General features: G+C 36.5%; 1 protein-coding gene across 29 annotated transcripts in view; it reads left to right on the forward strand.

The window, feature by feature from the left end:
• The window catches only part of LOC128030746 (carcinoembryonic antigen-related cell adhesion molecule 20-like), a 92,043-nt gene that overhangs the window by 28,550 nt on the left and 38,338 nt on the right, over positions 1-25,155 (forward strand). For 4 of the 29 annotated variants that reach the window (XM_052618648.1, XM_052618652.1, XM_052618663.1 and 1 more), the window contains exons 8-9: positions 386-532; positions 700-801. The exons of 23 other annotated variants lie outside the window; for them this stretch is intronic. In XM_052618648.1, coding sequence (XP_052474608.1) covers positions 386-532; positions 700-729 — 177 coding nt within the window. In that variant the 3' untranslated portion in view covers positions 730-801. Of the gene's footprint in view, positions 1-385; positions 533-699; positions 802-25,155 lie in introns of those variants that run through there. 2 more of the 29 variants (XM_052618649.1, XM_052618655.1) reach the window with 2 other exon arrangements.

Genomic DNA, 25,155 nt, shown 5'->3' on the forward strand with positions numbered 1-25,155 from the left:
GAGTTTATTTTTACAGTAAGGTCAAATGGACTTTAATCTTTCACATGTTACTGCACAAAGACATGCTGATGATCACACTTTAATTATACTTAAACTATAGATATTGACAAATATTAAATCATGATAGGTATTAGCATTTTTTATAGTGAGCTTTCTGTTTCATCATTTGTTTATCAGCAACATATTTTGCATTTGCTATCAAAAATTGATAGCCTGAATGCACTGTAAGTCGCTTTGGATAAAAGCATCTGCTAAATGCATAAATTTAATTTAAATTTATTTTAATTTAACCTCAAGTGACAACATCATTCTGTCTGATGTTCTGATTATAATTTAAGAAAATAAATTGTTGGACGCAAACTATAAATAAATGATTGATTTGCAGAAGGCTAGAGGAGATGGAGCGATTCCAGGGAAGATGAGTGAACATATATACGAGAATGACAAACATGAAAATGAGTATGAGAATGATATGTATGAAAATGTAAAGCTTGAAAATTCAAGAAGGCCAAGGGTTCCTACTCCTCCTCAGGTGAGCAGTCCAGTCCAGTTCAGCCCTTTCTAGAGCATCATATCTGTGTTTTGGCTGCATCATAAAATAAGTGCTGTTTATTGTTTTCTGTGGCTTTGCAGTGAAATAATAAGGAAGTCATTTGGTTGGTTTATTGTATTACATGCTTGTGTAACGTCTCTGTTCAGGTCTCAAACCCTCCTCCTGTGCGCAGGTGAAGAAGTGAAGACACCGAAACACATCTACTGCAAGATGATCTATCAGACTGTATATATATATATATATATATATATATATATATATATATATATATATATTTTTTTTTTTTTTTTTTTTTTATAAACTTTTTCCTTACAATGGACAAAGGTATTTTTTCTTGACATAGTTCCTTACAAAGTCACAAATACAGAAGTATATTTCTGTAACCATAAAAGATTAGGGTCAAAGCCATAACCATATACACTGAGTTATAAAATCATAATGTCTGTTAATGATGTGGAAACATGACATACTAAAATAGGACAAGTACTGATAACAGAATCATATCTGCAGATCTGGTATTGTAATGATAATTTTCAGGCTCACATGGAATCTGTACACACACAACTCAGAAGAAAGCAGATTGAACACCAGTTCTTTGAGTTCTACACATTTAACATCCTGTCTGTTCTCATTTATTCAATATTTTTGGCTAGTGTTTTTACATTTACATATTAATTATATTTATATTTATTTATAATGCATAAATATACCATGCTATACTATTGACCCCATGTATGAAATAGTTCCTCATTCTTTTCTTTCACATGGACAAATAAAAGAAGATAAAACTGATAGTGGGTAATGAAAAACAAAAGCCACATTCATGAATAAAATCACCTTTAGACCGAAACACAACTTCACTCAGGTAAAAGACATAAGGAAGTGATATTTTATTCTGGTCATCAGAGGTGGACTGGGACACAATTTCAGACTCGTCTAGTCAACACCCACACCAAATTCTGAACCACAGACAATGAGTAAAGGTCTACTTGTTTTATTTTAGCATGTGAAAATTAATACATACAAACACCTAAAAATTAAACATTAACTTTTAAAAAGAAGGTCATCCAGTCTACTATTATCACTTGGATTACAGCGTCACTTAGATATATAGCACTTACTGTACATTATTGCACTGATTTGCTAATAACTGTGATTAGACAGACCCTGCATCCCAGTGTTCATAAAATCCATATCCCCTTAAAGATCAGGGCCCGTATTCATAAAGATTCTAAGAATCCTCTCAGAAAACTCTTAATTTAGCTTAAAAACTTTTACGTAGGAGTCTTAGCTTAAGAGCGATTCAGGATCGATCTGAGAGCAACTCTGAGTAAGGAAAAGACAAAAACTCTCATCTTAGTGAGGAGGCGGGGTTGACCCCGTTGCTATGTATGACACAATCTTTTGAAGACTGTGATTGGTTGGTTGTCGACAGGGTCTATTCTAATTCTCACTTTAAATTTACATGCGTATTTTTCCTATTTGACCGTTCTCTCTCTCTCACACACACATACACATTATATATGTGTATATAAATCCTTTTTTTTTTATTTAACATACTTTTAATTTCCTATAAGGTATTTGATTGGCTTAGAATGATAAAAATTGTTCCACTCTTTCTAATTACAGTGATTGCTGTCCTATTTAAGTGGCAGTTTGAATGTTGGTTTTAATGTATCAAACATGGAATCAAAACCAAGAAGGGCGAGAAAGCCCAACTGGACAGAGGAACAGTGTTTACTGTTAGCCCAGTTAGTGGATGAACACAAGGCCATTCTTAAAGGATAATTTGGGCCGGGTGTCACAGCACAGGACAAGCAGACATGGGAGCGTATAACACAAACTATTAACGGTTCATTCCCTCTGCTTGTGCGCACCTATAAGCCGCTATATTCATAAATGCAGTTTTTTGAGGCAATGTCCAGTGGAAACGAAATGAACTGCGACACAATAAGATGTTCTGAAAGTGCTGTAATTGTTTGTGTGATCACTCTGCTTACAGAAGGTTGTGACAGACCCAAATCATCATATTGCATTGTTGCATTTTCCCAGTTGCCAAATATCGTAATGTAGTGATTACTTTACATAAAAGAAAGTAAAAAAGTCCTTTACATAAAAGAAAGTAAAATAATCATGAAGAAAAATAATAACAAAAATAAAACAAGCAATTTTAAAACTTTTAAAATGATTAAAACGTTTACTTAAAACAGTAAGAAAATGTGATAGAAACTATCTAATCTATACCGTCTTATTAACTCACTGTCATCCATTGTTTGCAACACATTTCTTCTGCCTCTTCGTCTCTCTGCCATTTTCTCCTCTGCTAAAGAAACTCTTAAGCCTCTTAAAAGTCCTCATCCGTGCTCCTAACAAGTTTGACCTTAAGACCTCTTTTAAGGGTTAAGATGCTTTCTGAATTACTTTTTTCTTTACTAGGATTTTTTCTTTAATTTTAAGAGTAAACGCCCACATTTTTAAGAATTTTCTTAGAATTTTGTCACTAGGAGCTACTTTTTGCATTAAGATTCTTTATGAATACGGGCCCATGTCTTTAGATCACCTCTCATAATAATAATAATAAAGCAATTTGCAATCCATATAAAGCATCCACTGCATTTAACTCATATATGTTTAGATAAGTTAAGTATAATACACACAGTAGAAAGCATATTTGATATCTGTTCTTTATAATTCCTACCATCGGTGTTAATTTATTCAATACTTTGCCTTGATTATGCTTTCTTATGAATAAGACTGTATTTCAGTCTCTTCTGCTTAACATATTTGACAATAATTACATTTATTCTATAGATTTTCTCCAAACACAAAAAGAAAATACATGTTTACAGTATTTCAGTTTAAAATGTAATTTTGATCTCTTCTGGAAATGTCTTTGTCAAATGATGTTTTAAATTCACAGATATTAGAAGACACATCCTCATTCATTCTTCCTTGTACTGGACAAATAAAATAAGTGAGAGTGGTTTATGAAAAACAAGTTACATTCATGACTAAATTCACCTTTTATTTCCTTCTCTTTGTAAATAGTGAGTTTTAATAATCAAATTTTTGTGTCCATTATTTCTATGGAAGTTATATTATCTGTGTCACGGAGCTGTGTCGATAAACAGATGAAGCCAAGATGAAGACAAGCAGTCTTTAATAAAGCCACAGATAGTTCAATACAAACAAGGGAAAACTGGTGATACACGTAACTGACGAGACCCGACAAGCTCAAACTGAACAGACAGGAACTTAAAAACACAGACCTAACGAGGATAATAACAAGACACATGTGAACATCATAACATAGTCAAATCAGGAACCATGACAACCACTAACAAAGGCAGAAATGGTGAAAACACAGAAAAAATCCATGTGGTTGTGTCAATCTGATTGTCTAATTATATCGTTCAGGATCTTTTCCAAAAAGGTGATATAACTACTGTTCTCTTCTTTATAATGTATGTATTATATTTATTTGATATGTTAATTGTTAAAGTTAAAAATGGTGTCATAACACAACTGAAAGAATACTTTTTTTTTTAAGAAATGCAGTTAAACTTTAACATCCCAGTCATTGCTGTAATCTGCTGAGGTTTTCAATATAAAATGTATCATCAAGGCTGTTGTATTTTTTGAAAATCAGTTAAGGTCTTGTGGTTAACTAAAATCATTTTATTGACCTGGTTTTGAAGTATTGTCTGAGAAATTAATTTGATTTGCTACTCACATGACATTGTTTATGATTAAAACTCCTTTAACTCTGCCCCATTTCATTTTAATAATTTTAAGCTAACTGAGACTTGTTATAGCATTTGCATATCAATGCTCTTTTGTTGATTTTGATTGCTTCCATCATCCCTATTTGTTAGTCGCTTTGGATAAAAGCATCTGCTAAATGACTAAATGTTTCTGTGATGTGTTGTTTCTGAAAAGTGGAAAGGAAACAAGGATAAACATTCAGGTTTTTATTTTATTGCACTTTATTACTTTACCGCACTGAGCCAGAAATCTCCAATTTAGTAGCACTTATACACACCAAGCTTTCCACTTTTATTTCTATCCTGACTCAGGGGTTTGTTCTGGTGAATCTGTGGTGGTCAGTTTTCAGGTTGTAATTATGAGTTCTACAAGGAAACGTTGGAATCTCATAATTACAGTAAGCCATGGCGTGGATTCACCTTTTCATTAAACAATAAGTTAAAAGCTATACCTTTCATTACATATTACATGACAGTTGTATACAGATGTTAAATAATAAAGACAACATGCACTTGAACAACGTGAACAAAATCTGCTCCTCCTCATTTGTGCACAGACTGAAATGACATGCACTGTGTGGTACAGAACATTAATGTTGAGTGTCCCTTACACAGTCCCTTATTTTAATTAAGAACCAATATTGTTCTTTTTTTTGGTAGTAGTTGGTAAGTTGGTAACCCTAATTTATTTACATTTTTTGTTGGAAACAGACTATAGCATGTGTTCAGTCAAATAAAACATTTAGGTAACATTACTGCATCAAAAATATCAGTAACATGAAATATTGATTTCAAAATGGTATATTAATTTACAGTAAATGGCATGTAAGGCTTGTGGTAATATCCAGCGCTAGGTGGCGCAGTCAATACTCTGCTATCTATAACTGCTGTTTATCATTAACTGAGAACTGTGTGTAGATAATAGTTCAGATGAGTTGAGCTGCAGCTCGTGACAGATCAAAAACAACCTCAGAGCTCCATCATGATGGTTTCTCGTGGCTTATATGGGACCCTGTGGATATTGTCGTGTTTTGGTGAGCCTCTTTATATAAATTATGTAATTTTGTGTGTTTTAATTTCTCATTAGGAAATATAACATACAGTATGATATATATTGCCTTAAAGAGTGATATTTCTACATATGTTGCATTTTATATAAGGTGACGTATAATATTCACATATGCACGCCACATTCATTAAAACAACATGTATTAAAAAAATGTTGTATGTTTATAGGCTATTTGTTTCTGTTTTTATAAAATATATATTTTTAAATGTATGTCTATCTTTTATATTTACTTATATCATTTGAACGTGTATTGATGGGTTTTATGATGGATATATATGGGTTCAGTAATAATTTGGTATTATTTTCACAAGCAAGTGGTAAATTAGTACAGAACTCTACAACACTCGATCATAGTTCATCATTCATTTAAAACCTATTGATAAAACTTTTAACAACACAATTTCTGAAACAATGATTAGCCTGTTAAACATACAGTACAGTTCCAACTAAAGCATTTACAAGAAAATTGTATTGACACTTTTTCTAAATTATTATTAATTAATTTGTTAATTCATATTTTTTTTTTTATAATCAGTTAATCAGTAACAAACAATGAAAGATGCATGATTTAAAACATGCTTATAGTTCCTAAATGATAGTTGTGATGTGCAATCATCATAGTGGACAACAGGCCTACATTATGCAACCAAATTTGCAAAATCCATAATATATAAAATGTCTATCCAGCTGTCAGCATTTGACCTCCTGTAGTTTGTCTCCGTGCCTCTAGAGGTCCCCTGTGTTCCATTCTGTCTTTGTTCTTCTTTGTCTACTCTTGTTAGCGTTATCCAGGTCACCTGTGCCTTGTTTCTGTTAGAGTATTTTAGCTGAGTCTTTCCCTTGTTTGACACTTGGTTTTTGAGTTCAGGCTGCATGATACCAGCTCTGTATTTACTAGTTCTTCCAAGTCCTCCCATGCTACCTCAAGTAAGGTGTTCCTAGTTATTTGTTTGTTCACACGCTCTTGATCTGTTTTCTCCCCTTGTGGAGTTGTTATTTTCCCTTGTGGTTTTGTTTTCCCATTATCTCTCTTGATATTAATTCCTCTGTCTGAGAAGAACTTTTGTTGGATTTTTTTGCAAAGCCCTTTTTTTTAATGAACCAAAATTGCTTGGAGTACTGCCTTGAGTATTTCAATTGGGTCCAACACCTCAGCCTCTGTGGCCTAGTGGCAGATCTCTCACCCACCACACCAGAGACCCGAGATCTAGCCCGGCCTGTGACACCAGCAGGATGCATCAAAAAAACAAAAACTTTGATTTTGGCCCTATATCTAATCCATGCCATATAATTTTGTATTTAAATTGTATGTTTACTGGGTCAACCAAACCCAAATAAGTAAAATACAATTTCTTTAGTGACGTGACATTCAGCCAAGTATGGTGATCCATACTCAGAACTTGTGCTCTGCATTTAACCCATCCAAGGTGCACACACACAGAGCAGTGAACAACACACACAAACCATAAAACACACACCCGGAGCAGTGGACAGCCATTTATGCTGTGGCCCCCGGGGAACAGTTGGGGGTTTGGTGCCTTGTTCAAGGGTACCTAAATTGTGGTATTGATGGACCAAGATTCAAACCCACAACCCTAGGGATAGGAGTCAAACACTCTAACCACTAAGCCACGACTTCCCTACTAAGTGCACTTAGTAGAGTGTGCAGTAAGTACATACAGTCAGAGGCTGTTGACACTAACCCACCAACTTGATTCAGCTAGTCAAAATGATAAAAGACAGACTCTAATTGTCAGCTCTAGTGGTGCAGATAGCAAAATGTGTGTTCTACTCATTTTGATGCGATTGGCCCGGGTTCAAACTTTTTTCTCGCTTTTCCAATTTTAAATCATATCAGAAAATCATTTATTTTTAATGAAAATTAAGGATATAATCAAAAGGTTGAAAAAGTATTCTTATATGGCTTCTATTTAGTAATTTAAATGTAAAAAATTACAGTCAGTGTATTATTGCATACTGTTTTATAATATACTACAATACCGAGGTTTCAGATAATTGCCACTATTTGGAATAAGTAAATCCTGCTATTTTAACATAGTGTAAATAAAGTAAATGACATACAGCCAATGATATACTCAGAATTCTTGCTCAGCATTTAACCCATCCAAAGTGCACACACACAGAGCAGTGAACACACACATTGTGAACACACACCCGGAGCAGTGGGCAGCCATTTATGCTCAGTGCCCAGGGAGCAGTTAGGGGGTTCAGTATCTTGCTCAAGGGCACCTCAGTTGTGGTATTGCTGGCCCAAGACTCAAACTCTAGGGTTAGGAGTCAAACTCTCTAACCACTAGGCCACGACTTCCCCAAATATCATCTATAGCTACAGTATTTGTACTGGACAGGCGTGTGGAGTGTTACCCAGAACAAAACCATACCGCCAATACTAACTGTATACAATTATAATTGTCATAAATATACTTGACGGAAGTGGTCCTGATTGTATAGCCTGGTTTATAGGAGGTGAGCGGGGCACAAAGTTTTTCAGTTTGTGTGGATCCACATGGGGTATATATATACATATATATATATATATATATATATATATATATATATATATATATATATATATATATATATATATATATATTAGTGGTGGGCCGTTAACGTGCTGCGTTAACATGAGACTCATATCGGGCGATTAAAAAAAATGTCGCCGTTAATCTATTCTCAAAGTTGGGTTGAGAGCTGGGTCTATACTAAGCAAGCTATGATGACTTTCACCTTGATATTTTAGCGCGTATGTATACCTAGCCAAATCTGTAGGGGGCAAGAACGAGTATTTAAACCTACTGTGAAATTACAACATCAAACGTGACGTGCTAACACGATGCGCACGCAGAGAGAGAGCCGCGTATAACGGACAGCAACACTGAACCATGCTCTCTTCTGCGAAGTTCTCCTCGAAGTCCCTACTGCACTTGAACGAACAAATACAAATCGCAGTTTGAATAAACAAAAAGATGTAAAAGAGCCCAATTCAGCACCGCGGTGTTCTGGTGTTCAGGGATGTGTATTATATTGGATGCGTTCATCGTCTCTTAAAGTGACCGCGCCTAATTTAGCTACTAGCTGCTGTAATGTTAATTCAAGAAAATTAAAGAAAATCACTCACTGCTCTTGACTGAATTACTTTGTAGTTTTAACAAGAATTAATGCAGTCAAACCAAAAATTATTCAGACACCAGATAAAATTTTTGATATATTTGACTAGTAGGTACAGGACACTATAATACATTTATGTAAGTGCGTATAGGAAAATTAAGTGAACTGTGACATATTATACCCAAATAATCTTCATGAACTACTAGTGAAATTGTTAAAAAAAATTGTATATCAAAAATTATTCAGCACCTTATAAAGCACCATGTATTGCTTATGTGTTTTTTTCTTATTTTTATTTTTTTTTTGAGTTGCTAATGCAACCTTTTCACACCACAGTCTGAACAAAATTAAGCATTGCTTGGCAATTGTTGAACAAAGTATTGATGGTAGTGTAAATATTGTCATAATAACAGTTGTCTGTAGTTTTGGTTAATTCATTACATACATTTCTATCAAACTTTTGACATTATCAAGACAAATTTGTTCTGCCACAGCTTAACTCTAAGTTCTTGGCATGTTTTAGAACCATTTTACAAGTGATAGCAAATAAACTGTAATAATGTGAGAAATGTTGAAGGTGTCTAAATAAATTTTGGTTTGATTGTATATTTCATTTTTACATTGAAGACTATCTAGTGCTATTTTACATTTAATTATTCAGTTTCTGTACCTTGATACCTACAAACTTGAAAAAAAAAAAACTTAAATATTGTGTAAATAGCACAAATAAATAAAAACGAACGAACATACAAATTAAACAATTTCAAAAACCCGTTGGAACAACCTTCACCGGGGCCCTGGTGGTTGTTTGCACCTTGTGCAATGTGGAATTAGTTTACAGCTTTCTCAAGCAGTTTGTAATTCATTTTGGAAACAGGAGACGAGCCCGTGGTCTAAAGCACCACCTGGCTTGAGAAACCTGTTCTAAAAGACTTACTTTTAGTCATTATTTTATTTGGGTAGCACACTCATTATGAATGTTTTCGGGAAATCAAATGAGCCATTTTAATCTAGATTAATCTAGATTAATTCCAAGATTACAATGAGATTAATCTAGATTAAAAAAAAATATATATGCTTATATATTTATATATATATATATATATATATATATATATATATATATATATATATATATATATATATATATATATATATATATATACATATATATATATATATATCCACAGTAATTTTACACTTACTTTTAATTTTACACTCTAGTATAAATATGTCGCTTTGTTACATAATAACAGTTTACAAGTGTTTCTTTATTTTCCCTAAAAAAATGGAGGTGAAATATGACAACATGCCCCATAGACGTTGACCCTATGACTAAAATGCTATCTGATCGAATGAAAAAAATCTAGATTACAAACTTAAATATTTATATTAAAACCAATGCTTGGCGTCGGGGACTCGACATGCTTTACATGTTTCGAAATTCTACACATTAGACATTGACTGTCATACTTTATTCATGTGTTTCTCATTGCATCTCATTAAAATTCATCAAAGTAGCCTAAATAGTGTAAATTACATTGCTAATGTCAAAGCCCCATCTGCGCAAGTGAAATTTAAAACTGTTTAGTGTCTTCTGCTAGTCATCACAGCATTAAAAAACGATCTGAACTGATAAATAACAGATAGGAGATTCATATAATAGCAGATTTGTCTCATTATATAAGAATAAAGAAAACTGAGATGAAAAATCTACTTAAACCAGAATTGTAATTTTATTATGGTAAAATAAATGTTCAGTGATATCTTCAAAATATTATTGAATTTTGGCACAGATTTGTTTCCGCATAATGTTGATATTGTTACTAATAAATATTCAAACCACTTGTGTTACAAATAATTGCGGTACTTTGTGCCCAATGCTCCCCCTACGTCGGCAGTAGTGCGAGGTGCACGCATCCAAAATTACACGAATATTGATGGTTTTCCCATTAAAGTAAAAGACCATTTCTTAAACCAGAGAAGGAGAACAAGTTTGTATTCTTGTGGAAAAACAAAACAAATCATGCAAGCCTTGTCATCGGCAGCATTTAGTTTTACTTTTATTTTAGTTTTTTTTTTTTCATTTTGAAAAGCATATCTTTGCTGTTTACCTCACGTTATTCAACTTGAATTGCAGCTCCCCATCAGTGAAGTCAATAAACAGTAATCTATTCCATACATAGCTACAACTCAATACCCTTTTTCTTCCTCAATACACACACACTCAGCTCCATGCCTCTCCCCCGTGAAATGGCTGCCCACTGCTCCGGGTGTGTGTGTGTGTGTGTGTGTATTCTTGTGACCATCGTGCGCTTCTACACCCAGATATCCAGCAAAGTAATTTCTTACCTAATTTTAGTACTGATCAATCGTCAAACTTCTGAAATGTCATGTTGCACTAATTTAAACACTTTCTGTGTCATGACATAATTATTAAAGAAAATCATAATGCATTAATTATGTATGGCCCATACAGTTGATATAGTTTTGTCATTAATGTGCTAAAAGTATAATTTCTAAAAAATGATAAGGGGCATAAGGCAGGAAGCGATGCAAAGAAGAGGAGCAGATAAAATATCATAGAGATAAAAATCACAAGTAAATGACTGTGTATTAGCCCGTGATGTTTATTTTGAAATAGCCTTCTTAGAACATCTTAACTGACAACACTGACATCATGGAATATATCTGCTTGAGTCAACTGCTTATTTAATTTTACTTTATTTTATTTAGACTAAATGTAAGCTTCTGTTAGGTTGTTTTAATATCAAATCTATGATCTATAATCTGCCAAGTGCACCAACAAAGCGATGGATGCTCCATGCAGCCATGCTTGGAGAGAGCGGGGAAAGCAGCAAGACAAACCCCCCTGGGGTACAGAACATAACCATTATAAGCATACATAATTAAAATTCACAATTACATGAGTTGTAAACAAAATGTGACAAAGACTGCTTCCAATGAAGAGACTGTAAAGAAAGAACAAAGTTAGATCAGATTACAGGTTCAGTTGGTGGAGTTGGGGTTGGAGGAGGGAGTTATTTGCAAGCAGCGATGCAATGGAAGAGACACTGAAGAATGGGAATTAAAATAGACCGCATGTGATAGGTGTAAAGACTAGAATGGTACACGTCAGGAATAGCTGACTGTCAGCTGATGCAAGCGTGACTAACGTGGCCTGACTGAACTTACGCAATGATCGATTTTTCATGCCTTCATGATTTTGTAACATTCTTTAATTTTGTAGGCACATCCATGTAGAGATGACGAGTCGGAATGGATGGAAACAGTATGTCCTACCGTCACTCAGACTTTTCGGAATTCTTTTTGCCCCCGAACGAAGAATTAAATGCCTAGCCTAAAAAAGACGATCAGGGGCGCGTTTCCCTTATAACGACGTAACTCGCTGATTAACCACCTTAGTACGATGCATCGTTATGGAAACGAACTAGCTAGTCATGACTGTTTCCCGAAACCATAGTACAGTACCTGTGTCACAGATCCATCGTTCAAACTATGTTGGTTTGAGCTGTCGTTCTTCTTCTTCTTCTATCTAATGGCTGACTGGAGCCATGAGCACATACATCCACCTCCAGTAATTTGGTTCTATTTTATGTTTTCTTCGACTCGAATTACGCTTTTGAATTGACATTATGTAGGAGTCCAGTAATAACGAATCATTCATTTGTTCTGCAATACATTATATACACACACAGAGTAAAAAATTTGCTCTTTTCTGATCTTAATGTCAATAATTTCACAATTTCACATAAATACTATTTCTTATTTAATACTGATAGGGTACTTAACCACAATTTAATAAAGATGGGTTTTGAAAAAATTGTGATTTACTGTTGTGGACACCTGTTGGTTATTTTGCTTAATCTTTCCTATTTAAGTCTCCTTGCCATCTCCTGCCATGTGTTTTCAAAGCTGAAAAATAGCATTACAAAAATGAACAAAATCTGGGCAGAAATCACTCAAAAAAAAAAAAAAATTATGCTGGCTATGGATATGAACAAAGCACAGAAGAAGTCAGGAATAAGTGGGGGAACTTCACAAGTGTGAAAAAATAATCGGATGGTTGCGGCACGTAAGGGGGAAGCAAACAAGACTGATGGGGTATCAGTTCAGTTCCTCCTCTCCCTACAGAGGAAGAGAAAGTTTTGGCCACCCTGGGCCTTTGGTGATAGCTGGCTGCTGGGAGACATGTCCTCTTCGCCCATACCTCCTGACACCTGTGCAGCATCCAGCCATGGATGCAATAATCATATTCTTAGATCCTGTTAGTCTGCACATGAATCTATACATAAGATTTCTTAAAACCGCATTAAAAGTGGGCACAGTATTAGACACAAACATTTCACTGGCACTACACCTAGGAATTTTAAGCACACTTCTCAGTGCATCATTATAAGCCACTTTTTCATTTTCGGCAGACTAAAATTACAGCACAGGTGGGCAGTATCCAATGGAGTGCAGTGGGGTTTGAAGAGTAAGATTTTCTAGCCAGTTCTACATCCCTTTAGCTCCCTAGATAAATTATCCATGTACAGATTGAATAGCAGCGGAGACGGAATTCTGCCCTGCCGCACTCCATTGGAGACATAGAAGGGTGTTGACAAACTCATCCCCCACCTGACTTGCATAGTTTGGTGAGAGTACCAGAACTGCAGTATCCTGATTAGGTAAGAGGGGACACCACGGTCATGTAGTTTACCAAACAGATTACCATAATTGATACGATTAAAAGCCTTTGATGCATCCAGGAAACACATAAAAACTGTGCTATTGCGTGATCTATACCTATGGACACTTTCTTTAAGTGCATAAATACACAGTTCAGTTCCATGCTTGTTCTTAAAGCCAAACTGATTATTCTGCAAGCCTATCCATAAGGATCCCCTCTAGTACCTTGGATAGTACACTTGCAATTGAAATAGGTCTATAGTTATCTATACTCGTTAATTTATTTATTTATTACATTTATTTTTCAGTCTTATTTTTAACTACAGGCACTAACAAGACAGATAACATGGATCCAGGAAGTATGCCATGCATTATTAACTCAGAAAAGCATAGAGCAAGTAAAACTGAGAGACTTTGACTAGCATATTTCAGATGTTCTGCTGTTATTCTGTTCCGGCCACAGGTTTTATTAAGTTTTAAGTTTGTCAATAGCATAACATTCTTCCTCCGGCCTGATGACTACACCATCACTGTAAGGTATCTCACCTATATTAAATACATCACTCTTCACACAGTTAAAAATGTTCTCATAGTGTCTCCTCCACCGCTCTGCAATGTTTTCAGGTTCAGTGATACCATCAATACTAGAAGGCAGTGACATCTTGCTGTTTTTAACCACTTTCACTTCCTTCCAGAACTCATAAACATTATTAGTTTGTAGCTTTCTCGCCATGGAGTTTGCCCTCATAGTCTGCTCGTTTCTTTTTATAAAACGCACAGCATATTTGAACCTAGCATTAAACCGTACCTTGTACTCACAGACTGGGCCATGCCTAGGTTTGCCTGCTAAGACCCATCTTCTAAATGCATCTCTTGCCTCAATATGAACTTCATGGACATTAATTTCACCCTGGTCTTACAATATGTTGTTTCCCTACTTTACTTCTTAGTGTTTCACTTCCATCAATTAAACAGTTCACAAATCTATCATACATTGCAAAAAGGTCATTATTGTGACTTACATTCTTACATCTGCTATCCACACACATAATTGCATCAACAGGTACTTCAATATTTCTCAAGTGCACATCAGTCAGTAACTTGTAATATTGCCGGTCGTCTTCTGTAAGCCTTGCCCAGTCTAGTATCTCATCTGATTTATGGCTGTCACTACAACAAGCTCAGGTAGACCCTTAACATTTATGAACATAGAGACAGGAATATGGTCTGCTGTAGCCAAACCATACAGGATCTCAGCCTCCTTTATACAATCATGTGCATCAGCTGTAGATATACAGTGTTCCAACCAGGATGTAGTATGTCAAGCTTCACTCACGTGTATAGGTATCAGCTGGCAGTAATTCCTTAGTGGACAAAATAACCTTGTTATCTTTGCAAAATTGTGTCAAGTGTTGACCAAAAAGTGAATAAATATCTGATATATCAGCATTCAGATCCCCCAAGACAAATATGGATGTATATTCACTTTCCCTTATGTAAGAACCTTTAAAAGCAAGCTTATTCAATTACTCATTTTCATTTTTGTGACATTCATATGGAGTGTATATATTTAAGGGGGGGGGGGGGGGTGAAATGCTATTTCATGCATACTGAGTTTTTTACACTGTTAAAGAGTTGGATTCCCATGCTAAACATGGACAAAGTTTCAAAAATTAAGTTGTACGTTTAAAGGAGTATTTCTGTTCCAAAAATACTCCTTCCGGTTTGTCACAAGTTTCGGAAAGTTTTTTTTACGAGTATGGGTCTGTGTGACGTTAGATGGAGCGGAATTTCCTTATATGGGTCCTGAGGGTACGTCTGCCGGAAGAGCGTGCGCTCCTGTATAGCAGAGCAATGAGAGCAGAGGCATTCACTGATCAGAGCGAGAGCGTTGCGAAATGTCACAAAAGGAGTGTGTTTTTGGTTGCCAGGGCAAGACAACCCTGCACAGATTACCAAAAGAGAAACAGCATTAAGGGACCAGTGGATGGAGTTTATTTTTACAGAGCATCAACGGGGGTTGTGCAAGTGTTTGTGTTTGTTCCCCTGCATTTCGAAGATGCTTGTTTTACAAACAAGGCCCAGTTTGACACGGATTTGCACATCGTTTATTTCTTAAGGATAATGCAGTCCCAACGAAAAAGGGTCACGATCGTGTGTTGGAACCACAGGCGGTGAGTAAAACGGCTTCAAATATCTCTGTGTTGTTAACTTAGCTATCGGCGCGTAAGCACATCAAGTAAACAACATGTGATGTTGTCATCAAACTGCACTTTCCACATGTACAGCTTAAAAAAAAAAAAAAAAGACGACAAAGTGGAACTTAGTCCTTTTCCAAAACCGCTAAGCAAATATATACAGTTTCAGTACATACCACATAGAGACATTGTTGCTGATGCTGCTCTTGTTAAATTTCAGCCTCTGGATCTAATTCTGGATCATAAATATACGCTGAATCTGACTGTTAGCCATGGTTTGTTTTGGTTGGTTTTGTCCTCACGGTTCCACAGCTTCCAAACGCTCTCAACGCAAAAGCCTACTGGCGCTCGTGATTCTTTAGCTCCGCCCACACGTCACGCCTCCAGCCGGTCGTGTTTTTCCAGGAAAAATCGGTACAGACTATCTTTCTCTTATGAATATAATAAAACTAAAGACTTTTTGGAGTTATGAAGGATGCAGTACTACTCTATAGGTACTCAAGATTAACAGGATATTGAGTGAAAACGAGCATTCCCCCCCCCCCCCCTTTAAGATTATAAAAACATTCTTAGTATGTACCACCTTAATTCCTATGCACCAGTCTACATCTAACCTGATCACAGTGACAAAAGGGTCAAATTTCTTGTGCCAGAATATGGCTACACCTCCTGGGATCCTACCACACAGAATTCTGGTATTTAGGTCTGTCGTGGATTCCCCTGCCCCATGGAAATCATTATGCACAGTTAATTTTATCCAGATCTTGAATAGCTAAAAAAGTCTCTTGCAAACACACCACATCAGCATTCTCAAAAAGCTTGTCAATAACAGTGCGTTGGGCTCTCGCTCCAGCATCCTGCCCAAGCTACAGACCACGGGAATTATAATACACAACTCTCATAGCAGTTTATCATTGTTTAACATGCATTGGACACCTTTGACTCAGGCGCACCCATTTGTAAATAAAGTGGTGCTTTAATACCTGCCCCTACTGCAGCCCTAGGCTTGCGATTCTCATAGAAGCGCCTTACATAGGTCCCTTCTGGCCACAGCTGTGGTGCATACATCTCTGCTACTTCCTTGCATTCAGCTGTAACTTTGAAGGAGCTGTAGTGAGTATACTCAGTGCCAATCTTCTGACAAGTTACATCTCTGGAAAGTTGTTCTTTTAAATATTTAACCAGAGTCTCTGAGTCTAGGTCAGGAGCAAGCTTTGTCACAAACACACTCACCAGCTTAAATGTCACTGCATGTATGTTCTTCACTGCACCAGTTCCAACTATTACATAGTTCTTCTTCTCTCTGGGAGGATTCATACTAGACTTGATCTGTACTGCAGCCGTAGATAGTTCCCTTTCGAGGGAACTTCGAACTGCGTCCTCTTAGGGGGTCACTTTGGGGAACACCTTGTCGTGACCTGTGTCTGAAGCATACTTTGAAAAAACGGCAACGCTTTGGCCGGCGACAGCCTCTGACGTCACTACCGGCGCAACTATAAATAAGCGACTGGAGAGCATGTCATTTATCTTCTTCGTCTTCATTGACTGTTTTGTTTGAAGCGTGCATCTGAGAAATGACCACGGTAAGAGCGATCTTTCTTTGTTTATCATGGCCTCCACTAGCAAGGCGTTTAAACAGTGCGTGCATCCGTGTCCCTTTTTTACAGAGGGATTTGTTGTGAAATTGTGAAAATATATTGTTTTCTGGCTGTTCAAAGTATTTTCTGAATTATGGAGTGACAAAAAAGATAACCAGAATTCCCTCTGTAAAAACATTTGACTCTAATATGTCAAAAAAATTAAACAAACATTTTGACTTCATCTAGTGTTCAGATTTTTGTAACAGACATTTATGCAAATTAGCACATATTTCATTAAACAATGCCTCATTTGCATATTTAAACATAAAGTTTTTGAAAACTTGTAATACAAAATTTTTTTGCAATATTCAATGTAATCAATCAACTGGGTAAGTAAAATGATAACTATTAGTTATTTTTTTTTGCCCTATTCACCTGCAGTGTCCGAATTGGAGCGATACCTAGGTAGCTACTCATTCCCTTTGGATGTTTTTGACTTCTGCTCTTATCTAGTGTTGGGCAAGCTACTTGGAAAATGTAGTGAGCTAAGCTACCAGTTACTCTACAGTAAATGAAGCTTCACTACACTGAAGCTACCCCCCTGGGAAATGTAGCAAGCTAAGCTACATCAACAGTAGCTTGCTACATCTAAGCTACTTTTAAAATAAAATTTTTATGTTGAACACATTTAATTACAAGTCAATGCTATCTCAGTGCTCAAAACTGTCAGTCAAACAGATAGGCAGGTGTAATTGTTTAGTTGAATAGTTTTTTGTGTTCCTTATCATTTTGGCAACAAAAACAATCAAAATACATGTAATTAACAATGTGCGCACAAGTAAGTGTATGTAAGTGTAAGTATGCACCTGTTGCATGGGCATGCTTAATATACTGTAGGCCTTTGCAGAACAAAATGCAAGACACAGTACAGTACAAAAAAAAATGGCCAGGCTGGCCCTTATGAAACAAAAATATATTGCAGTATATTGGAAAATGTCATGTAATATATCATATATTACATATATTAATATCATATATTACAATTCCGTCTCGAGCAGGACGGAATTGTGGGTGGGGGGAGTGCATGTACAGTTCTCTCTCCACCTTCAATACCACGACTTAGGTGCCCTTGAGCAAGGCATCGAACCCCCAACTGCTCCCCGGGCGCTGCAGCATAAATGGCTGCCCACTGCTCCGGGTGTGTGCTCACAGTGCGTGTGTGTTCACTGCTCTGTGTGTGTGCATTTCGGATGGGTTAAATGCAGAGCACAAATTCTGAGTATGGGTCACCATACTTGGCTGAATGTCACTTCACTTTCACTTTCACTTTCATATATTCTTATATATATTTATTTTTTCCAATATATTGCAATATATTGAAAGCGGCAATCATTTGTATATTTTGCAATATATTATATAATATATTTGTCATCAATATATTATTAAATGTATTCAAATATATAAAATATTAGAAAATAAAAAGGAAAATAATATATTACAATATATTTAATATAAAATATATTTTCATTTCGTAAGGGGGACCCTGATCATTTTTACAAGCAGCATCTGAAAACATATTTTCTCTCTGTTATCTCGGTCAGTGTCATGTACTTGTAGAGGTACGGCCACGGCGACTCACTCCTCGGGATTAACTGTTCTCCGACCTCATCCTATGCCATCATTTCATCAAATAATTTTTTGCGTGACTGGCCAAGGAGTGGTACCATCCGGAGCAGAAAGTGGCGGTAATGCATCATAAAGATGGTTGGTTGCTATCCACCGTAAGCACGAACAAGATGAAGTAGCGCCGTCGCGTCACTACTGATCCAGGATCAGCAATCTTAGCAGTTGTATTTCCCGATTTGAGTTTGAGCTTCAGAAATACTTGCGAAAATGTAGCTTGTGTGGAAGCTACCGCACTACTTGGTAAAAAAAAAGAGCTTCGCTACTGAAAAGCTATTTGATTCAGAAAGTAGCGAAGCTACGACCAAGCTACTGAGAAATGTAGTTAAACTAGTAGCTTCGCTGCTTGTAGCGACGTTACTGCCCAACACTGCTCTTATCCTCCTTTGCCTAATCCCCCTGTAACCACCAGCTCTCCACCTGATCGAGGTTAGGTGGAAAAATTTCTCTCATAACAGTCTAATATACTGGACCTATGATGTTTTTCGTTGGTTCTATATTCATAATAACCACCTTACTGCTGGTCCGGACTGTAAGGAGGCGCCCCGTGAGCGGGGTTCCAGTACAGGAGGGTGGGTGAGTATGTAACCCTTTTCTGTATATACTTATGGGTGCTAACATTCTGTGAGCCTCTTCTACAGTGCTCAGTCGTGGCATCTACTAAACACCCATCAGCACCGACCTTCCGGCCTCGTGCTCTGGTATTAGGCAACCAAGATCACAGGCTTCTGCGGGAGCCTCGCTGATCATCAGAACTGGCACGGCACTGCAGGTGATTTCATGAATGTCTGGCCAGGTCACCCTGAGGGGCCTCCTGGCCACTTATATGCGCTGTCACATCCAGTGGGAAAGTGGAGGTGATAGTTACAGAATTCTTTCTGTATATACTGCCTCAGGTGATGCTCCCCTCCCCAGAGGTTTGTAAAATTGGAGCTTGCCTCTCCCTTGCTGTTCAGCGCCTCTGCAATGCTTAGGAACCTCTATGTTTTAAAGTGGTAAGTGTGCTCGCAAGACTGCACACTTTTCTGAAATCCTGTAAGAAAAAAAGTCTGTTTTTCCCCAGAGCTCTCCACCATTAGTTCCACAGATCGAGTTGATATTCTCAAAAGACACATCATTCCATCTGTGAGCTGCTCGTTCAGAGTGCCACGAGAACCCCTCCCAAGAACAGTATTTAAAAAATCCATGCTATGGTAAGTGTGCACGTGAATTCTTTGCGCACTTTCTGAAATCCACACTGTGGTAAGTTCGCACGCTAATGCTCTGCGTTCTTTCTAAAAATCCTTTATGGTAAGGGCTTTGCGCAGTTGTTTCATGCCCTTTCTTGAATTGGTGAAAAGGCCTGTTCATGTTGGGCACCACTCCATTTATGTTTTTTTTGAATACCTATCTAAGCAGGGTATTGCTACCAGGGATCTGTTGAGACAGCTCCTTCAGCAAACTTGCACGTGCGAGAGCAAGCGGTAGCCCCTGTGTGACAGGCAAGACCTTGTATAAATACTGGTTTCTTAGCCGTATCCCTTTAAAGGAATCTTTCCTGATTCCAAGCCTTTAAGCTCTACCCCGGGCCGAGGCCCTAACAAATAACTGGCTATGCAGCTTAGGCCTTTGGCCGTAAGGGATAATGTCACAGACAGCCGTCTTAACATCCCAGGGGCAACTCCCATGGAAATGGTAGAGTTGCCATTTCCAAGCAAGAGGACGCAGTTCGAAGTTCCCTCAAAAGGGAACTGTCTCAGGTTACGTATGTAACCATAGTTCCCTGAGTGGGAACGAGACACTGCGTCCTCTTAGGGGGTCGCTTTGGGGAACAGTATACCCACGCCGCCATGCTAAGGGGAGTGCAGGCCAGAACATGGCAAACACTAAGTAACAACTAAGAGGACGCAGTTCGAAGTTCCCTACTCAGGGAACTATGGTTACATAAGTAACCTGAGATAGTTTTCCATAGCATTGCTTGCGCTTGCCATGCTTTAATACTCGGCTTCATGCAGGTGACATCTCTACCTCCCACCAGCTTTCTCCTCAAAAATGGGCAAAGGCGAAGGTCCAGGTTCAGGCTCCTTGTGACTTGGTCCATGGAGCTGGGCCTCTTCACTGGCCACGGTTGTGGCTGCATTCCCCTTGCTGGCACTGGGTTGCTCAATCACACTCAGTCGTTTACTTATGTCTAGTTATTCCACGAAGGTTCTCACATTCAGTTGACTGCTTACTCACAGTATTTTTCATGGAGGCCAACTCTACACTTAGACGATCAATCTTACTAACCAGGCAAGAGACCTCGAGGCTATTAAAAGTCACAGATGGCAAATCATCCAAGTGATAGGACACAAAACGAGGGACATTATCACCAACCTTATTTAGTAGTTTTAGACAACTCTTAACATTGTTGACATCTTTCAGTTGCCCTTTGTGAGCTACACAATGCTGCCCTGTGCCAGGACACAGTTAAAACAGGACCTTCTTGGAGCTTTCAGTCCACTCTGATCCAAAGTGATTTACAGCCATCAGGATAATTTCATCCTGAGAGAGAGTCTTCATTTTGACAAAAACCCTGAGTGCACCTAGTAGAGTACATACAGTCAGAGGGCTGTTGACACTAACCCACCAACTTGATTCCGCTAGACAAAATTATAAAAGACAGACTATAATTGTCAGCTTTAGTTGTGCAGATAGCAAAATGTGTGTTCTACATTTTTATGCAATTGACCCGGCTTCAAACTTTTTTTCTCGCTTTTCAAATTTTAAATCACATCAGAAAAGCATTTATTTTTTAATGAAAATTAAGGATATAATCAAAAAGTTGAAAAAGTATTCTTATATGGCTTCTATTTAATAAATTAAATGTAAAAAATTACAGTCAATCTACAGTCAACTACAATACTGAGGTGCAGATAATTGCCACTATTTGGAATAAGTAAATCCTTCTATTTTAACATAGTGTAAATAAAGTGAAATGACATACAGGGGGGTTACTTTAAACGTTATTTTAACGTGCTTTCGCGTTATATTTATACACTACTATAGTGATAATTTTGACTTATGCCTGTTCTGATGTTACAACTTTTTGATAAAGCTCTAATTGGTATTCTTCTGGAAATATGTTTCAAATGAATCCTGAATGCATTTATGACTGTAAAAGCATACCAGTGTGTGTCACAATCGCAAAATTGATCAAAGAAATCACAATAAGTTTTTTTTTTTTTTTTTTCATATCGCACAGTCCTAGTTCATTCAATAAATACAGTTAACATTCTAGTTTCTGGGTACCAAGTTATGAACCCAACAATAGCGGGGTCAGTTAATTTTTTTGAAGTGGGCCGCCCAAACATATGTGTGTGGTTGTGTGGGCCGCGAGTAGAAAAAGTTTGGGAACCACTGATCTAGAGAGTCCACAGAATATTACTGCAGTGGTTTGGTTCCGATCGGGCGAAAAACACACGACAAGTTCGCAAAAGTATGTTTTTGACATATTTGTGAATGTTTAATGAATGATTTGATTGACATCTTTACTCCCTGAGGCAAATTTGTTCACAAAAAGAAGATCTAACATATGATATGAAGATCTGGTATTTGTGTGAATGTTCTACAAATTTTGATAATTTTCTATTGAAAAATAGTGTTTTTGAGACTTTTTCAACTGTAATAGCACCACCTATTAACCGATCTCCATAAAACTCTGCATATTTTTTTACTATTTGTTTTGGTTTTATAGGCTTTGTGGTATGTTTGGCCACTCCCCTTTTATAAATGACCCCTTTAAAGCTAACCAAAGGTCAACATTTTTTTTCCGATAATTATTGATCTAGAGAATAAACAGAATATTACTGCAGTTGTTTGGTTCCAATCGTGCGAAAAACCTAGGACCATTTGCAATTGTTTTATAAACATAGTTGTGAATAATTAAAGAACAGTTTGACAGTAATTGTTCTTGAGACAAAGTTGTGCATTATGAAGAGATCTATCAGATGATATCCATATTGCATGGATATGTGAAACACCACGTGATTGCAAAGCCAAAAAAATAGTTTCAGTCAGTCAATGTACTGTTTAAGTACATGAATTACTCCGGGATATTGGTTTGTTTGAACTTAGAGGGAGTGTCAGCCACATTAAAAAAGTTAACATCTTAAATCATTTGTGGATTAATGCGTATTAGAGATGCGAACCGTTTAAAACGATTCAGTTCGATTTGGTGAACTGAATGATTCCTTCGCGAACCGGATATCCAGACTGCTTTGATTTGAACTCTCTCTCACACAGACACGGAAGAGAAGACAATGCTGAATAAAGTCGTCGTTTTTGCTATTTTTGGACCAAAATGTATTTTCGATGTTTCAAAAAATTCCAACGAACCCTCTGATGTCACATGGACTACTTTGATGATGTTTTTCTTACCTTTCTGGACATGGACAGTATACCGTACACACAGCTTCAATGGAGGGACTGAGAGCTCTCGGACTAAATCTAAAATATCTTAAACTGTGTTCCGAAGCTAAAACAAGGTCTTACATGTTTGGAACAGCATTAGGGTGAGTTATTAGTTACATAATTTTAATTTTTGGGCGAACTAACCCTTTAAGTGATTATATAAATTAAATGTTTGGCCAATAGTCCGATTTGATTGTCCTATTATTGTAACAGCAGGAATTACCAGGCCTTTATCTCCATTTGCAGGCATTTGTAATAACATGTTATGTTTATATTCTATTAGCCTACATTATGTATTTTAACATTGTTATTAACCATTTATTATTGCCCCATTGTTTTTTATATAATGCATTTTAAGTCATTTTAAAGGCTATTGATGGCTTAGGTCAGTTCTTATAGCAACAACAACAACAAAACAATATTACAGTTGATTAATACTTCTTTATAAATTATTATCTGAAGTAACAAAACCATGGTTAATTTGCAGTTACCATGGATACAAGAATGATGATTTTTGGTGTTATTGTTAAAACCATGGATCATTTTTCTAAGGGAACCTGGAAAGTCAGAGAGAATATTAGATGCGTTGGTGGTGGTTGAATTATTTCCGACATTAAATCTAATTTAACAGCCAAAAAAATAAATAAATAACATTTCACAAGAACGTGCCTGAACGTGATACCTGTTTTTTTACATAAATTATTTACAATTTATTTTAATAAATATTAAAAATGTATCAGGTGTGCGTTGTAGCTGACACCTAAATTAACAAAATACAGTTGTTTTTATGACTGTAAGTCACCTCAAATACTACTGAGCTTCAAATTTGCATTTGAGACCATTTGTTTTGTAAAGTAGCATAATTTACATATGATTTACAGTTTATTTTAATTTTAAGAAATATAAAAAATTAAAGGTGTGCATTAAGCTGTTTGTATGACTGTAAGTCATTCTCCTCAAATGCTACTGACGTTAGAAAAGTGTATACCAATATCCCATGTAACTTTAGAGACGGTCCCTAAATTTGCAAGTATCGAATGACCAACTTCAAGCCAACTTTATGCTTGTTTTTTATTTATATATTTTTTTCTGCGCCGGATTGCTGATTTCTTTTAACCGGGCATAGATGTCCATCCATGAAATATGAACATTCAGCCGCAAAAATTAGGTTTGAGTTATCGCGAGCGTTGATGCGTGTAGGGAGCGACGGTACTGTCTGTCAGACATAGACAGCAGATGCTTTCCAGATCAAGAGATCTTTAACAGACATCTTCCAGACCTACGTGTGTTATCTAACAACAACCTTTTAAAATGACATAAAATGCATCATATAAAAACAACAAGGCAATAATGATTGGTTAATTAATAATAATTGAATAACACTGTTAAAGTTAATAATGTAATACAAAATAAACTATTTATGTACATTACATAGGTTACAAATGCATGCAAAGGGTGCTAAAAGGTCTGATAACTGCTGTTGTATCACTTACAGGATGATCAAATCCTCCAAATATTGACCAAACATTTAATTCAAATATCCACTTAATCTTTCATTTTTGGTAAACTTTTTTGATATAGAAATGCTAGCCTCTATAATTTCTTCTAAAAAAACATGTGGACATCACAACCCTTACAAAAACTAATCCTTGTTTTTATTGAAGTAAAATCTTCTTTTGTGTCATTTCTGAATGCTTGAGACTATAAAATCAATCAGACAACTATATTAGTAAAATCATAGCTATAGGCGACTGTCTATAGCTACAATTGTAATTTGTAAATAATACAACACTCAAAGCATGCACACAACACAAACCCTTCGAACTGTGCCTGATTACTGGACTAAGTTATGTTTTGTGCTAATACTGTCAAAACACACAAGGTTTGTGTATAGCCTCGGTTGGTTATGTCTAAAAAGAAAGAAACAGATACATGTCTGTATATTAGATGCGTGCAGGTTTTAAAGAGACAATGAACATGATGCCATAAATGAATAAACAATGAAAGAAATTATATTTTAGGGAACTATCCCTTTAATTACAGTCACATGTTGTCC

Source organism: Carassius gibelio, chromosome A16 (assembly GCF_023724105.1).
Source record: "Carassius gibelio isolate Cgi1373 ecotype wild population from Czech Republic chromosome A16, carGib1.2-hapl.c, whole genome shotgun sequence".
NCBI classification, from domain to species: Eukaryota; Metazoa; Chordata; class Actinopteri; order Cypriniformes; family Cyprinidae; genus Carassius; species Carassius gibelio.